The sequence below is a fragment of the Urtica dioica genome, chromosome 11 (assembly GCF_054948205.1).
Source record: "Urtica dioica subsp. dioica isolate 48M chromosome 11, U.dioica_male_clone48M_v1_H2, whole genome shotgun sequence".
In the NCBI taxonomy this organism is placed as follows: domain Eukaryota; kingdom Viridiplantae; phylum Streptophyta; class Magnoliopsida; order Rosales; family Urticaceae; genus Urtica; species Urtica dioica.
This window is the reverse complement of record NC_142766.1, coordinates 11,166,630-11,184,666: the sequence shown is the minus strand read 5'-3', so window position 1 is coordinate 11,184,666 and position 18,037 is coordinate 11,166,630. Positions and strand designations below refer to the sequence as shown.

Sequence of the window (18,037 nt, the reverse complement as noted above, 5' to 3'; positions counted from 1 at the left end):
ACATTTTGTTTTATTTAAATGACGAAATTGTATCACAAAATATACAGTGTCAATAATATTTTTTTTATTGACTTTTCATTGATGTTGATTCTAATGTATATATAAACCCTATTTTACCAATGGCACTATATATATATATATATATATATATATATATATATATATATATATATCATTTATATAAAAACGAATATCAAACAACAATCTATGAACTATGGAGAGTACTGATAAAGGAAAGGGTCAAAAATTGACAATCGATCGATATTCATCAAAATCACTGGTCGAATAGGAAATTCAGGACCTAGAGTTGCAATTCAAACACGGAAGGAAACCATTTCTTAGAAGGTGTGAGTTTTATTCGCCTATTTTTATTGAGGGCTAATTTCATTTTAAAATTTGGAACTCGAGGGTTAGGGTACTAGTTTGGAGTTTAGTTCGGGTTTTTATATCAGAATCAACATTAATGAAAATTCAATAAAAGAAATATTCGTGACATTATTATCTATTTTAGGGTATAATTTTATCATTTTAATTAAACAGATGGTACAAAATCGAAATTTTTGAAAACCAAAAGTTAAACTTGACATTTCACTATAACACAAAATATATGTGTTATTTTCTCTAATATATATGTAAAGTATTCTGAATCTATTTTATAATTGACAATAAGAATGTTATTTTATGGTTGAGTGTTGCGAATAAATTATACAGACAAGCGTACGTATCACAAAAGTAATATAGTCAAAAGATCGGATATCGAACCCTCAAAGACTAGCAATTCGAGCAACATTGCTAAATATGCTATATTAGTATTATTATTAAATTTAGTCGTAGGGGTACTCAAGTCTCCCCCTTCCTCCACCATTTGTACTGCTCTTTTTTATTTTTTAACACTATTCCAGATAAATATTCTCCATATTGCTTTGCACGGCCACGCAATTTATAAATCTTGAGTTGTGCACACATCGTGCCAGCTGTGTGTGTGTGTGTATATATATATATATATATATAATAATAATAATAATAATAATAATAATAATAATCAATTAGATGAAAAGATAAGTATCTCACCAAATAACTCTTACGTAAATTCTAATATGCATATACCTGCAACAATAATGAGATATTAATAAGATATTTGTTGCAACTAGTCAAAATTAACTAAATTAATTAGATAGTTAATTTAATTAATTTTGGCTTTGTGTACTATTTTTTTATAAAATGAAGTTTTGGATTTTTTTTTAAAAAGAACGCGGACTATTGGATTATTGGACTAATTGTCTCATGATTAAAATAATTACAAAGCTATATATACATATTACATCATAATTAGCACCTCTTAACAAATTTTATACATATATAAGCAGTTATTACAGCATAGCTGTAAAAAAAAAAAAAAAAAAAAAAAAAAACATTTTTAGATTCGGCTTTTGAAAAAATATTTTTTTTGGAAAATTTAGCTTTTTAATTTTCTTCTATATTTTGCAAAAGCACTTTTCAATTTTTATTAAAAACTATTTTTATCAAATACTTTAAAATTGTTGGGCTTTTAAAAAAAATTAAAAAGCAGACTTAATAAGCTAAGTTAAACACAACTGTTAGCGAAACATAGAGCTCTATTTTAAAAAAAAAAAAAAAAAAAAAAAAAAAAAAAAAAAACCAATTGATAATAAGAGCATACTACGACATCTGCCTGTTTGATACATGATTGTAATTTGTATTTCAAATATTATTATTATATTAATCCAAACATAAGCAGCTTATGGTTTCCTTTTCTTATATGATCATTGGCACAATTAATCTAGACACAGTAAACTGATTTGAGAATTCATTTTAATTAAGAATCAAATCAAGGTCATATATATGTTCAGGATATCTTCAGAATATGTTACGTTCTAGAAATACTATTTTATTTGGATGTGAAATTCAATGAGTTGATATCAACAAAATGACGTGTACCGCATGACTTGTGATTGCCACGGACCTGCCGTAAAATAAAACTTAGAATATGAATTAAAATGATTGAACTATATAAAAGTCTCAATCGAGGTATAACGAACTGAATAAAAATAATCAAACAAATTGTGATTTGTTTAAGATCAAACCCAATGAAACCGTGGTGAATTTTTCAAACCAGCTTTTTTTATTTATTTATTTATAATTTTAAGGTTCTCTAGATATATATATATATAATCATATAAAATTTAAGTTTTTATATAACTAATTTTTGGTAAATTTTAAATAAATAATCACGAAATTTTATTAACAAAACTCAAAAAAATTAATATTTAGAAATATTCGTTAATAATTATAAATAACTATTAGACTTCAAAGACATAAGTAGTATGCTAACAACATCCATACTATATCACATCACCATAATTCTTATTTACTTAAAATTTATAAAAATATTGATTATTTAGTAAATCTTCAAATTTTTGATGGCTAAATTACTCAATTGATTGTTTTTAAAACTACGTGTGTGTCGGCCTTTTTCTCCCTCTTATAGTGTGTAATGATTAATATATAAAAGTAACTTAAATATAATCGACCCACATGTGTGTATATATATACACACACACACAAGCACTATTCCCCAACGTTGTCATGGGAAATTTAGAAATAAGTAGGGAATTTAAAAACACACACTAAACAATAAAAATCTAGTTACAACACTCTAATTCTTAATATATATATATATATATATATATATATATATATATATATGTTTAATTTTCTTGATGTCATAAATGTAATCATCATTAAAATTTAATAGACAAATTTGTATTTTTACCTCTGAGAGTGAATAATATTGAAACTGAGAACTGAAGAAGATGAAGAAAGAAAATCGCGATCGAAAAGATGAGAGAGAGAGAGAGAGAGAGAGAGAGAGAGGAAAGAAATCTTTTTAAACACTACAGTCTTTAGACTTGCAATAACGACCACGATATCAAAACGACACGTAGTTTACACATAAGCCATAGAACCGAGAAAAACGACATGAAACCAGCCTTGACTATTTCTCCAAAAACACCCACTTTAAGATGATTTGTGGATACTCCTTAAATTCATCTTGGATATGAGACGGAGTAAAGCTGGAGAGGTAAGTGGTTTCGTATTTAAAAACATCAGCAATCTGATATTCACACAGCCACGTTGAAGGTGATCTCTCACAAACAATGTCTAAACAAAGACATCGACTAACAATAATAATAAAATTGCAGCGGATATAATTAAACTATTCTCGCTCTTAATCGGAAAATCAAAAGTTCGCGATCAAGACTCTGATACCACATGTAAACATAATAGACAATTTTAAATAGCCAAGATCTTAGAACTATGTGATTTTCACATATCATTAGAGAGTGAGAAAGCCTACTTCAATCCATGACGAGAGCGACGACGGTGACAGAATCACCGGAATTGATTTCTCTCTCTTGACCATTTAGACTTGAGAGTTTTATTGAACATCATTGCTGATGGAACTACTCATAGCCAACGGGTGAAGCAAATTCATCTTATGAAACAATGACTTCTTTTTACTTTGTCTTCATTATGCATTTGATGAGAAAAATTCTAGATATTACTAGCATACTTTGTAATGCTTTGCAACTTCAATCGCAAGATATTTTAAATGTCACGTGTCTTATTTCATTGTTAAGTTACTCCTTCAGAAGTTTAGAGATGATGGATCGATTAATTTAGTTGAAAAGGTGAGATCTTTTTTGGAAGTGTGAATATAGAAGTGCCTGATTTCAATGATCCGCATGCTAGGAGGAGAGGTATGGCTCGTTGCCAAGATGCAATGACAGAGGATTGTTATTATAGAGATGATATTTTTTATACAGTCATAAACACTCAATTGCAAGAATTGATCAACAGATTCAATGAAAACACAATGGAATTGATTGTGCTTAGCTCATCTTAAGATCCTACAGAAATGCGTGAATCGCTCAGGGGTGATGATATATGCAAACTAGTACATAAGTTTTACTCAAATGACTTTGCAGAATATGAGATGACATTATTTCAAATGGAAATTCAACATTTTATGTAGTTCGGTAACTTTCAGATTTCAAAGCTTTGACAACGATTTCTAATTTATGTGAATGGTTGGTGAAAACAAGAAAATCATAAATATTTTCTTTGTCGTATAAAGTTATAACTCTTTTTCGCCTTTTAAACACTACTAAAAAATACCCCTTTAGAGTCGCTCAAAAAGGGACGCGTTATATTTTGGGCGTCGCTTTTTGAGCGACACGTATGTTAGTGACGCCCAAACCTTTGGGCGTCGCTTATGACCGAGCGACACTCCACGTAAGCGCCACGTCAGATTGGCGGGTTGTTTTAATTGGGCGTCGTTCTTTTTGTAGGCGTCGCTTTATAACCTGGAGTCGCTCAAATAAAAAGCGACTCCAGTCTGGAGTCGCTCAGAAAAAAAAAAAAAAAAAAAAAAAAACGACTCTGGATTGACTCGCTCAAAAATTAAGCGACTCCAGAAGACTGGTGTCGCTTAATTTTTGAACGATGCCAGTGTGCGAGAGACTGTCGTCGCTTGTTTAGTGAGCGACGCAAGTCATTTTTTAAAAAAATATTTAAAATATACGTTTTCCACTATAATTTTCCTGCAACAAAACAGATGAAAAAATGCTCAAAACCAACCGGAAAAACAGATAAAAACAGTTCAAATTTTTCATGCTAAATTTCGTAATCAAGTTTTTTAACATAAAAAAATAACAGTATTAACGCAGATTTTACAATCAGTTTCCCCTTTTTGTATCTTAACGCATATATATTTTTTAATATATTGACATCAACATGACCATCCACAATAATTCTAGCATAATCTTGTCAAAGTTCGTCCATCTCGGCATCACTGTAAGTTGGCAACGATCGTAACTGAAATCAAAATAAATAAACATATTAATAAACATACATAACATACTAAGAAACTCTATTAATTAGATACTTACATGTTCGAGGGTATGACGGAATGATCTCCCTCTAAAAAATCTCTCATCATGAGTAGGACAAAATATCCGCACTCCGTACTTGAAGGTTGTTTCGGGCCCTATGATAAAATACATCATTTTTATGAACATATTTATATTAAAATTATGTATGTTTTATAGTACCTTTTCCTTATGCCAAGTGACCTTCAATGGCACGTTAAAATATCTTCCGTACGCTCTAAATAAGATAAGTTTAATAAGTCTAAATGCACAATATAATTGTAGTTGTATAATGTCATATACGATAAAAAAAAAAAAGTTACTACTTACGTTGAGAGGACCGATTTTAGATCACTCGGAATAGCATGATGAAGAGAATCAAAATGATACACATTACCATCTCCGTCCATGACCAAAAGTATCCAATGCCTACTAAATAAACAAAATTCTAACTTATAAACTATTTGAAACAAAAAACAAAAAACAAATATAATAACTCATTAACGAACTTATCAATAGTTCCACGGCATAAGCAACATTTGTGTTCCAAAACATCCAACTGAGATGTAATATGATTCACTCGATCATCGAAGCTCTTAGGTCTAACATCGATTGCAACTTCCACCGGGTTCACAAATTGATATTCGGCTCGTCGATGAATATTCGCGTACAAGTCCCTAATCAATGAAGTTATATACGATTTTCCGTAATTAAAATAAATAATTTTTTTACATACCTTATGTATATCATAATAGCTGTGACTCCAATCTCCTCGGATGCTAAGAACTGCTCTGTGAAATCCCAAATTATTTTTTAGCCTAATTAAAAAACTAAAAATTTTGTGTTCGAATGAGATTTTTTATTTTATTTAGTAAAGTAGTATTGAATGATTTGTTTATGTGGTATGTATGCTTTAGGGTATTTTTTTTATTCAATATACTCTTTAGATTAAAGATTACAAAATATGGCGACTATGACTTCCGGCATAAAATAAATAGCGTTGTTAAAGTGATTACCAGGTTATTTATACATAATATTAAATTATAATGGCTTAATATCCATTGATCATTATCCTTTATGATCATCCACTGATTTATGTACATTTGACCACGCATTGCTGAAAACATCTGCGCGTTCGACACGTGACCAAACTTCTAATATTATCTAAAACTTCACAGCTTATGGTTCATTTCTTTTATATATGAAGATTGATACCCGCACTTATATTCATCTAGTAAACTGATTCGAGATTTAATATCAAGAATCGGTTCCAGGGTATATGCATTGTGAAGGTTTTTTTTATTGCAACGAATTATGTAATTCTATCTAAAAAAAAGAAATTGAAAAAATATAGTAGTTCAAAATTTTATAAAAAAAACAATTAATTTCCATTTGTTTCTATGTAGGGTTCGTAATATGTCCCCCTTGGAAGTTTCTTGCGTTCGCGATCTTGACTTTGTAAATTAATGAATTTCAAAAGGAAGAATCAATTACCATTTGAATTTTATACGCTAGGATAGTATATAGGATAGTATATAGGAGAAATGACATATATATCTTGTGTTTTAGTGAAATGCCGAGTTTAACTTTTAATTTTAAAAATATCAAGTTTGTTACTTCCTGCTTAATTAAAATGACAAAAATATACTTTAAAATAGATTACATTGTCAATAATCTTCAATTTATAGAATTTTCATTAATATTGACTCTCATGTGTGTGTGTGTGTGTATATATATATATATATATATATATATATGTATGTATAAACCTTATTAATTAATTAAATGATTAAACTTCATCAATGTCAATGTATAACTAACCCTCTACAATTAATCAAACAATTTCCTTTGTCTAAAACCAACCCAGTGTCCTTAAAAAAATAATAAATAAAAAATTAAACTAGATCAACCTAATGAAAATCATATGATGTACATGTTTTAAAAAGGGCTCCGAGCTAATTTAATTACCACATATAAACTTAGGTTTAATAAATATAGCAAGCGCTCTGTAAAGTTTGCAAAGTAAGTGAACACTATTTAAATATCCAAAATACCCTTTATTAATTATTTTTCTTTAGAATTAGTCCATACCACATTTAACGTCTTCAAGAATATAAAATTAAAGCAGCAAAAAAAGTGGACCCTAATCCACATTTACACTTAAAGATTTAGAAAACAAACAGAAAGAACAAGGTCATTAAATATATGACTTCTTAAGTTATAAACAATCAATTTTTAAAAAGGGCACTATAACTAACTAACCATTGAAATGTTGTAATTTCAATACAGCCAACCTTTTGAAAGTTTAAAATAAATAGCCAACAAATGTTAACTTTTTTTACTTAAATGGTATTAAGTGTTTATTTTAAAAACTAAAAAAAAAAGTAATTACAAACCCAAAAACTAAGGAATTAGTTACCTCCAAATAAACACAATTAAATATTTTTAAAAAAAATAAAATTGCGAAAAAATACAATACTTAAAATCGCAATTAATTATTAATGATAAGTAACACAAATTAACTACAGATCAGCAGTTAAAAGTCTGAAACCAAACTCAAACAAGACATATTAACGTTAATTAATAGTAATTTAGCGACGATTCAGAAGCTAAAAACCTGAAACCACACAAAAGCAGGGCATTGTTAGCGTTAATTAACAGTATTAACTTAACGCGATTTAGAAGAAAAAATTCATAATTGTTGTTGATGTTCATCGCGCCGATATTCAACCCCTAAGCATAGCCCCGATCTTTGTGTGTGAGTCCTACAACAAGCAATCCACATAAAATTTCTATTGATTCGGGAAATTCTGAATTCGTTTTCTATTACTGTATCAGAAAGAGAAAGAGGGATTTTGGAGAGAGAGAGAGCAATTTTTTAGAGAGAGAGAGAATGATTATAAAGATGAGAGAAATATGAGAGAGAACATAGGATCCTATTAATCAACCTGATAACTATTTAAATAAAAGCGTTGGCTTAAATAAATCCACGCGTTTCAAGTGGCTTGCTTAGTAATAATATTGTTTTATAAAAGAAACACACGATTCTTCTTCTTCCGAAACAGAGAAACAAGGAAAAAAAATGGTGATTATATTCCAAAATAAACCAGAACACGTAGCCTTGAAACAGATCGCATACAAAATAAATTAGTATGAACCAAAATTACCAGAGCACACAGCCTTGAAACGTGACGAATTAAGAAAACCACAGAGTATTCAGATAATTTTGATACACGAGTTATCCTGATTGATATAATAGAACAACTAACAAATTTGAATTTGATGCATCTTATGTTATTGGCATTAAGATCCATAGGAAAAGATCACGAGGCATTTTGGGTTTGTCTCAAGATACCTATATCAATAAAGTTCTTGAGAGATTTCAGATGAAAGATTGTTCACCAAGTGTAGCACCCATTGTGAAGGGTGATAAATTCAGTTTGGACCAATGTCCGAAAAATGACCTTGAGAGGGAACAAATGAAGAATATTCCATACGATTCCGTTGTAGGAAGCCTTATGTATGCTCAGGTTTGTACCAGACCTGACATTGCATATGTTGTTGGAGTATTGGGTAGATATCAGAGTAACTCAGGTCTTGACCATTGGAAAGCTGCAAAGAAGGTTATGAGATACCTTCAAGGAACAAAGGATTATATGCTTATGTTCAGACGGACTGATGAATTGTAAGTGGTTGGCTACTCTGACGCTGACTACGCTGGCTGCATTGATTCAAGAAAATCCACTTCGGGATATGTTTTTTATGCTAGTCGGTGGAGCCGTGTCATGGAGAAGCACTAAGCAGACATTGACTGCTACATCCACGATGGAAGCTGAGTTCGTATCTTGTTTTTAAGCTACATCACATGGTGTTTGGTTGAAGAGTTTAATATCTGGGCTTAGAGTTGTCGACTCTATTTCTAGGCCACTAAAGTTGTACGTTGACAATTCAGCTGTTGTTTTATGACTAGTAAAAGTGAAGTCGAAGCAAACACATCGACATTAAGTATCTAGTCATTAGAGAACGTGTTAAAGATGATAAAGTGGACATCTAACACATTAGCACTGAGTTAATGATTACCGATCCTCGACTAAAGGCATGCCACTAAAGAAATTCAAGGATCATTCAAAAAAACACGGGACCTGATTCCATGATGTAATCCTTGAATACAAGGTACATTTGTTTTGCATAAACTCTAATTCAATTAGATAATTTCTCATATAGTTGTGCACATTCATTTTTAACTCATCGACAAATATCGTTTAAGTGGACCTGGAATAAACATATGGTTTATTCACTAAAGAATAAGAGGGCTATTAAGTTGAGAGACTGAATATATAGTAATACATGGAAGATAATACTCGCTCATAGAAAACCTATCGCCATGATTCATATATTTTGTTCCTTGTAAATTTTGAGCTATATGGACCAACTGGGAGAATGTAAGAATATTTCTATAAAATATTCATTAATGAGGAAATATTCTTTTCCTTATTGTGGTCCATATATGTTAAGATTGATCAAGTAATTAATGGCCAAATTCGAGCTCAAATAAATGCCCAAGAATTAAGTAATTGCCCACAATAGTGGGATTGTGATTTTTCTCATTGATGGCAATGAGGCTATAAATAAAACATTTTGGGGTCCCTAAACTCACTCACACATTCAGAATACCAACGCCATCTAAGGGTGAGAGCGAGAGTTTAGAAGATCTTCAAAACAACTCGCCGGAATCGGAGTACCGAGCTCGCCGGAAAAACACAACAATGGCCGGAGGTAAACCGATCCTTTTCGCTTCCGCTTTAACGTGTTCATGTTGCTAGAACATCTTTAGTATGTTTAATAAGTTCTTACAACTTCATCTCATCTTTCTATACTGTAAGAAAGATTTATAACTGGAAAAAATTTCATGGACTATGTGACTTGAAATGTTGTGAAATTACTTAACGTGGTTAAGATGGTTGTTCAAGATTTAGATTGATCAAGTTATTGAACGACTGATTGTTTTAAGCAAAATAATCAAAGTGATAAACAAGCAAACAATCAAACAGAAAACAATAAAGAAAACAAGATAATTGATGACCATGTTTAGTATAAACAACCTACTCAGGGGACGGATACGTCCAAGCAAAAGCAATCCATTATAATCAATCAACCAAAGATATAGGAATTCGCAAATTCCTCTCTCCTTTGGTTATCTCCAATGGATCACTAGAACAATAATGGGCATTGGATGCAACTTTTGTCGCACCTGATGCCCAAAAAGTCGCACCCGATACTTATTCGGGTGCGACATACCTGTCACACCCGAAAGTGTTGCATCTTTCGGATGCGACTTGTTGCACCCGATACCATAATTCTAGGTCACCCTCGTGACTCGAAATTGGCGGGGGTTAGGGTTTCGGGTGCGACCTGTCACATCCGATTCTGTTCCCACCAATTTTTATGGCGATAATTTGTATTTCCCGCCATTAAGTTTGGCGGGTGTTGCACTTCCGCCAAACTTATAAATTAAAATTATTATAATTATAATAAAAAAATTATAATTAAAATTCATAATAATATTTGTTAATGCCTGAAAATGGATCAACACGAGAACCGGTCCGCGGTTCGGTCTAGGGCCGGACCCTATGACCGCGCGGTGGTCGAACGGAGAAGTTGTCCCAACACCCGTACCTCCGCCGTACCGGAAAAGGGTTTCCGACGACTCGTCACCTGAGAAAAGAGAGAAAAGCGAACTAAAGGACCGCGGAGGGGTTTCCTCCGGCGGGCACTCCAACGCTCAACATTAGTCTAGGTGTCATGCTTTGAGTTCTAGAGAGAAAAGCAGAGGTTTTTGTAAGTGTGAGCCAACCTTACCTCCAAATGGGAAAAATGGAGGTATTTATAGGATTTTGAATGTGAAAAGTTATGGAAACTTGGTCGGAGGGATCCTCCGGTTTTGTGAGCATTACCGGAGGGATCCTCTGGTGTTGTGAGCTGTACCGGAAAGGATCCTCAGGTTTTGTGAGCTTTACCGGAAGGATCCTCAGGTTTTGAGAGCTTTACCGGAGGGATCCTCTGGATTTGTGAGCTTTACCGGAAGGATCCTCAGGTTTTGTTAGTTTTACCAGGGCTGGGATTGCCTTTACAATTTTTCGGTTGGACTTCCTCCTGGAGGTCGAGTCTGTCTGGAGGTCGAGTTCGTCTGGAGGTCGACCCCGCCTGGAGGTCGAGCTGAGGCCGAGGTCGAGCTCACGAGGCCGAGGTCGAGCTGAGGCCGAGGCCGAACTCATGGGGCCGAGGTCGAGCTGAGGCCGAGGCCGAACTCATGAGGCTGAGGTCGAGCTGAGGCCGAGGTCGAGATGAGGCCGAGGTCGAGCTGAGGCCGAGGTCGAGCTGAGGCCGAGGTCGAGGCCGAACTCATGGGGCCGAGTTCGAGATGAGGCCGAGGACGAGCTAAGGCCGAGGTCGAGCTCTTGAGGCCGAGATCGAGCTGAGGCCGAGGCCGAACTCATGAGGCCGAGGTCGAGCTGAGGTCGAGGTCGAACTCATGGGCCCGAGGTCGAGCTGAGGCCGAGGTCGAACTCATGAGGCCGAGGTCGAGCTGAGGCCGAAGTCGAGCTCACGAGGCCGAGGTCAAGATGAGGCCGAGGTCGAACTCATGAGGCCGAGGTCGAGCTGAGGCCGAGGTCGAGCTGAGGCCGAGGCCGAACTTGTGAGGCCGAGGTCGAGCTGAAGCCGAGGTCGAGCTCACGAGGCCGAGGTCGAGATGAGGCCGAGGTCGAGATGATGCCGAGGTCGAGCTCATGAGGCCGAGGTCGAGCCGAGGCCGAGGCCGAACTCATGAGGCCGAGGTCGAGCTGAGGCCGAGGTCGAGATGAGGCCGAGGTCGAGGTGAGGCCGAGGTCGAGCTCTTGAGGCCGAGGTCGAGCTGAGGCCGAGGCCGAACTCATGAGGCCGAGGTCGAGCTGAGGCCGAGGCCGAACTCATGAGGCCGAAGTCGAGATGAGGCCGAGGTCGAGCTGAGGCCGAGGTCGAGCTCTTGAGGCGGAGGTCGAGCTGAGGCCGAGGCCGAACTCATGAGGCCGAGGTCGAGCTGAGGCCGAGGCCGAACTCATGGGGCCGAGGTCGAGATGAGGCCGAGGTCGAGCTGAGGCCGAGGTCGAGCTCATGAGGCCGAGGTCGAGCTGAGGCCGAGGCCGAACTCATGAGGCCGAGGTCGAGCTCACGAGGCCGAGGTCGAGCTGAGGCCGAGGCCGAACTCATGAGGCCGAGGTCGAACTCACGAGGCTGAGGTTGAGCTGAGGCCGAGGCCGAACTCATGAGGCCGAGTTCGAGCTGAGGCCGAGGCCGAACTCATGGGGCCGAGGTCGAGATGAGGCCGAGGTCGAGCTGAGGCCGGGATCGAGATGAGGCCGAGGTCGAGCTGAGGCTGGGGTCGAGATGAGGCCGTGGTCGAGCTCACGAGGCCGAGGTCGAGCTGAGGCCGAGGTCGAGCTCACGAGGCCGAGGTCGAGCTGAGGGCGAGGTCGAGATGAGGCCAAGGTCGAGCTGAGGCCGAGGCCGAACTCATGGTGCCGAGGTCGAGATGAGGCCGAGGTCGAGCTCTTGAGGCTGAGGTCGAGCTGAGGCCGAGGCCGAACTCATGAGGCCGAGGTCGAGCTGAGGCCGAGGCCGAACTCATGGGGCCGAGGTCGAGATGAGGCCGAGGTCGAGCTGGGGCCGGGGTCGAGATGAGGCCGAGGTCGAGCTGAGGCCGGGGTCGAGATGAGGCCGAGGTCGAGCTGAGGCCAGGGTCGAGATGAGGCCGAGGTCGAGCTGAGGCCGAGGTCGAGCTCATGAGGCCGAGGTCGAGCTGAGGCCGAGGCCGAGGTCGAGCTGAGGCCGAGGCCGAGCTCACGAGGCCGAGGTCGAGCTCATGAGGCTGAGGTCGAGCTCGCCTGGAGGTCGAGCTCGCCTAGAGGTCGAGGTCCCCTGAGTGGTGTGCTCGACTTGTCTTAATCCCGGGCTCTACTCTTTGGGCCGGGGTCGCCATGTACCCTTGGTTGAGTTAGGCCTTGATGTTTTTTGGATGGGCAGAAATCCCACACAACATTAACCCCCCAGTTTTTTTGTAGGACTTAGTCGTTCAAGAAACTTCGTGCCTTCGGGGTGGATCGTTGCCTGTCCGGACGTTATCCCTATCGTCTTTGGTTCCCTAGCCTGAGTATGTCGATGGTGAGCGCTCCGGGTTTCACCACCAAATTGTTGATTCGAGAGATTGGCATTCCTCCCTTTCATTTCTTTTTCTTCGTATGAGCTGCTCGTGGCTATGCGTCGGGGGTCGTCACCTAGGCCACGACGAGGAGCAGCACTTTCAAATCTTGGTCGCACATGGCGAGATCTCTGACGCGCGCGGCGGGCGCATGAAGATCGCGCTCGACCGAGAGTTCCTTTCCTCAACTACGTCGGTGCGTCGGACTCTCCAGCTCGGCACAGCCGCGCGAGTTTCTCCAGCTCGGCGCAGGCTTCTCGCTCTGTCTCCCGGCCTGGTGATCGAGCCTGTCAGGAGGTCGAGCTCGCCTGGAGGTCGATCCTTCCTGGAGGTCTAGCTCGCCTGGAGGTCGAGCTCGCCTGGAGGTCGTCGTTACATTAATTAACCCCCCAGTTTTTTGGAGGACTTGTCGCCTGTGAAATTATTTTCTCCGCTCGAGTATTTCGTTGAACCTGGATCCGTGAGCTTCATTTTATTTATTATATTCTATATACATGTATATGTATATAGATATTTTTCCCTGCCAGGCTACTAACTCCCTTAAGATATGGTGTCAGGCACAGTGATAAAGCTACTGACCCTTTTGACTTTCCGATTCCTTATCCATACGCTGACGGCCTTATGCTATTTTGTGAAGGTATAGCTTATACATATATTGGCTATTTCCCGCTGTAACACACTTCCATAAATTCCCATCATTATATTTTTGCCGTATGGTTTTGTGTTTGTCAGGTACAAGAATGGGCTTCCCTTTTTTTTCCGTGATTGACAAAATACATCCCTATTTCTACTCGGTTTTTTCTTCTTCGTTTTATTCTTCCAAGTTACATCTTCTTTGTCTTGGGTTTTAAATATTCACTTCGTCTCCTTGTCCTCCTCCCCTTTTTTTTCTTCTTCTTGCCGCCAGGTACCGTGATAAGCTTCTTTCGCCATTTTGGACACTCGAATCTCCAGTCATCCGAGAAGAAAGAGGTAGATTCTTTACTCATCCTCATTCTTCATTCTTCGTCGCGTTTTGCGTTCTCTTTGTTTTATTTATATAATCTTTCTTTTCTTTTTACTCTTAGTCTTCTTTTCTCCATTAATATGAGCAACACCAACCAGCTCACAAATGGTGGGGAATCACCACTGTCCCCTTCTTTACGTGTCCCATATGACGAGCTGGGAAGTTGGGCATTGTCTCCTCAAGAATTCGGTTTGGAGGACATATCTAGCTTTTTGGAAGGCAGCAACATGGCCTTTTCACCCTCACACCCGGAAATTGACTATGGAGATTACTTTGACGATGCTCTTCTTTCCTCTTTGTCCGGGATGGCCGTGGAGATGGGCGTCAGCGAGCTCGAAGTCACACCGCCGGCCCTGCAAGGCGTGGAAACCGTCGTCAGCGCGCTGGAGTCGAGCGTCGAAGTAGCGACCGGCGGAGACAAATCGAGCGGGAAGTCCTCGCCCAAGGGTTCGGCAACAGCAAGTGGTGGAGATTGGAATTCGTCGAGGCCGTCATGCGGGACGCGCATGGCGGGGACCGTCGATGGAGAACAGATCGTCTCGGCGGAAGCGATTGGTGGAGAAAAGAGTTCGCCGGGTGTTGAGCTGGAAGCTTCGGGCGGTGTGGGAATTTTAGCCTCGGGTGTCGGCGAGGTCCTTGGAAGCACCGTCGTGTTGCGTGGAAGTGGCTCGGGCGGGAGAGAGCCGCCCAAACGGAAGAGACTCATCGGTCCGAGGCTGGCGCCCGGTAAATTCTCCGGTCTTGACGTCCCGTGTCTGACGACAAAGGAAAGAGCTGAGTACTTTGTTCGGGAGTTCCGGATTCCCAGCGATGTTTCGATCATTGTACCCGAGCTTGGTGACGTTGCTAGCGAGCCTCCTGCGGGTTTCACCGCTGTCCATGTCGAGAGTCTCCGGAACGGCCTTCGTTTTCCGCTTCATCCCTTCATTCTCGCTCTTTTTCAGAGGGTTCACTTGGCTCTTGGCCAATTGAACGCAAAGAGTTATTATGGTATAATTGCTTATTACATCATTTGGTTCGAGGAGAAAGGAAAAGAGCTTTCCGTTGATGAGTTCCTTTCCGCATGTCACGTGAGGCCGAATGCCCGGACGCCGAGGTCGTGTCTTGTTCGGCATCGGAGGTCGGCTCTCCTCGAGGAGTTTTCCAAAAAAGATATGGGTTGGGTAGATGATTATTTTTATGTCCGTTCTCCGGGTCTTGGCAGTATTCCGCTCCGTTTTGTCGATGTCGCCGAAATCCCGAAGCCTTACGGGCGTTCTGAGGAGTTTGCTTCTTTTATAGACTCTCGTTCTTACTCAGAGCTTGTCGCGTCTCAGTATCGAAACCCAAGTCTCTGGGAGAGGGTCGGGTGGTTTCCCTATCGCCCGGCCAACGAGATTTCGACCGTTCTACCGCGCCCCTGGTTACTTCCTTCTCTCGTTGTCGAGGCTATCGACGAGTTACCTCGAGAGTCTCTGGATCCTTCGGTTCCATTGTCTCCTTTGCCAAGGGGTGGTTTTGGTGGTATTTGTCTAATTGTGCCATCTTTGTGGGTGCGTTTATCTCCATTTCTTTTTTTTTATTTTATTTTAATGGTCGGTATGCTTTAGGTATGGTGGCTGAGAGGAATCGCGGTGTTCGCGGGCGTAGGTCGATAGGGTCGACATCTTTCATTGACGCGAGGCTTCCTTCTCCGCCTCCTCTTCCCGTCTCGTCTTCTCATGCCGGGAAGGCCTCTGCCTTGTCCGTGAGGGTGTCGGGTGCCAGCTCGAAGAGGCCTAGAGACGACAAGGCTACGTCGTCTGCTCTTCCTCGTGGCAACATTTCGAAGAAGAATAAGGAAGCTCATCGCGCATCACCCGCCGCAGTGTCGTCTTCTTTTCGGGGGTCACTCCCTTTGGCTGCTAAGGCCATTGCTTGTATCGAAGCGGCTCTTCCGTCGGAGGTGATCAAAATAGATCGGATGCCTGGCGTTGCTCTCGTCGAGACACTTACTCAGAATGCCTTGCAGGTATACATATTCACTTATATATACAAATTCTTTTGTTTTTTTTACTTTTTTTACTTATTTTTGTTTATATGTTTGCAGTGCTACTTCTCTGCCCTTGCTGTGAAGCGCAACTTCTGCGACTTGGCGAAGACGGCCGAACCACCGTCCGAAGCCCTCCGCCTTGCGAGGGAAGATGGTCTAAAGGCCGGTCGGGAGGAGGGCGCCTCAATGATCAAGAAGTTGCGGGATGAGGCAGTCGACTTATCGGGAAAGAAACGCAATCAGGCCGTTGAGCTCCGACATATTCGTTCGAACCTACAGGCTGTTCGTGCCGATCGTTCCACCGTTCAGACGGAGCGTAATGCGTTTCGGGCGGAGTGCGTCGTACTTCGGGAGGTGCGGCCCCAACTCATTTCTAATCAGGCGTACGAGCGTACGATTTCTTACTGGCGCGGGATCTTCCGAGGGAAAGGAAAGACGATAGCAGAGAACCCGGGTGTCCCTATTTCTTTCTCCCATGTTCCTTCTAACTTGCCTCCGGAGGTGACCGAGGCTGGCGAGGACGATGAGGTTCCCCCTTGGGGCGAGGAGCGAGTAGACTTGAGTGGCGATAGCGACTCGTCGTTTTAGGAGCTTGCATGTCCTTTGTTCGTACGGTCGCTTATGACATTCCGTGCTTGTCCCTTTCTTTTTGCGTAGTTTATGTGTTTGTATGCTTTTGGGAAAACCATCATTTGTTGGTTTTTCATTTTGGTGGCGCAGCTTGTTGAGCGTCCTTCTAGTCCGTTGTATCTTTCGCGGGTCCCAGTTTTGGGTTTATTCGACAAATGAACAATTTCCCTTAGAGCATTAATGGTTGTATAATCTTTAAGAGTCCATGGATTATCTGTGCAATCTTTTCCAAAATAATATTTTGTAGGAGTATTGATGGTGCTGGGACTTTGACCTTGTCAACTCGTCTAGTCGAGCTCGTCACCAGCTAGCCGAACTCGTCACGTCGTCTAGTCGAGCTCGTCACCAGCTAGTCGAACTCGTCACCAACTAGTCGAGCTCGTCACGTCATCTAGTCGAGCTCGTCTCCTCGTCCAGTCGAGCTCGTCACCAACCAATCGAGCTCGTCACGTCGTCTAGTCGAGCTCGTCGCCAGCTAGTCGAGCTCGTCACCTCGTCCAGTCGAGCCGGAATGACTTAGACACTTCGTCAAAACGTCTCTCCTTTTTTTAATTATGGTCTCGACGACATGAGCTCTCTATATATTGTGAGTCTTGACGGTACGAGCTCTCTTTTGTGGTGTTTAAATGGTGGAACGATAGTTGTCTTTAATCTTCGTCTTTGAATGTTATACTGTGTTGGATATCTTGCTTGCTTTGACGTTTTTGACTTCAGGGGCGGCGAACCGCCTTCCTCGCTGTTGGGCCGGACATCGTTGATGTCTCTGACCCGCGTGAGTGCCCTGTAGGACGCCTCGCCGCATTCCTCGTCGGTGGGTTGGACGTACTTGACGTCTTTGACCCGCGTGAGTGCCCCGGAGGGCGCCTCGCCGCCTTCCGCGCTGTTGGGTTGGACGTACTTGACGTCTCTGACCCGCGTGAGTGCCCCGAAGGGTGCTTCGCCGCTTTCCGCGCTGTTGGGTTGGACGTACTTCGTCTCTGACCCGCGTGAGTGCCCCGGAGGCCGCCTCGCCGCCTTCCTCGCTATTGAGTTGGACGTACTTGACGTCTCTGACCCGCGTGAGTGCCCCGGAGGGCGCCTCGCCGCCTTCCTCGCTGTTGGGTTGGACGTACTTGACGTCTCTGACCCGCGTGAGTGCCCCGGAGGGCGCCTCGCCGCCTTCCTCGCTGTTGGGTTGGACGTACTTGACGTCTCTGACCCGC

At 41.0% G+C, this 18,037-nt stretch overlaps 1 protein-coding gene across 1 annotated transcript; it reads right to left on the bottom strand.

The window, feature by feature from the left end:
* Window positions 1–1,092: 1,092 nt before the first annotated feature.
* Window positions 1,093–14,121, bottom strand: LOC149381194 (uncharacterized). The gene is made up of 8 exons (XM_089601313.1): window positions 14,100–14,121; window positions 5,689–5,743; window positions 5,462–5,629; window positions 5,283–5,381; window positions 5,136–5,190; window positions 4,974–5,071; window positions 4,824–4,899; window positions 1,093–1,107 (listed from the first exon to the last, which is right to left on the bottom strand). The coding sequence occupies exons 1-8, from the start codon at window positions 14,119–14,121 to the stop codon at window positions 1,093–1,095; spliced, it is 588 nt and encodes a 195-aa protein (XP_089457439.1).
* Between the last annotated feature and the right edge of the window lie 3,916 nt (window positions 14,122–18,037).

What these genes read in the sequence shown, in the direction of transcription:
- LOC149381194 (XM_089601313.1), bottom strand. Translation starts at nt 14,121, where the DNA reads ATGGCGAAAGAAGCTTATCACG. An exon ending in GGCGAAAGAAGCTTATCACG is followed by an intron (nt 5,744 to 14,099) that starts GTACCTGGCGGC and finishes GGGATTTCACAG; the next exon opens with AGCAGTTCTTAGCATCCGAG. An exon ending in TGCCGTGGAACTATTGATAA is followed by an intron (nt 5,382 to 5,461) that starts GTTCGTTAATGA and finishes TTTATTTAGTAG; the next exon opens with GCATTGGATACTTTTGGTCA.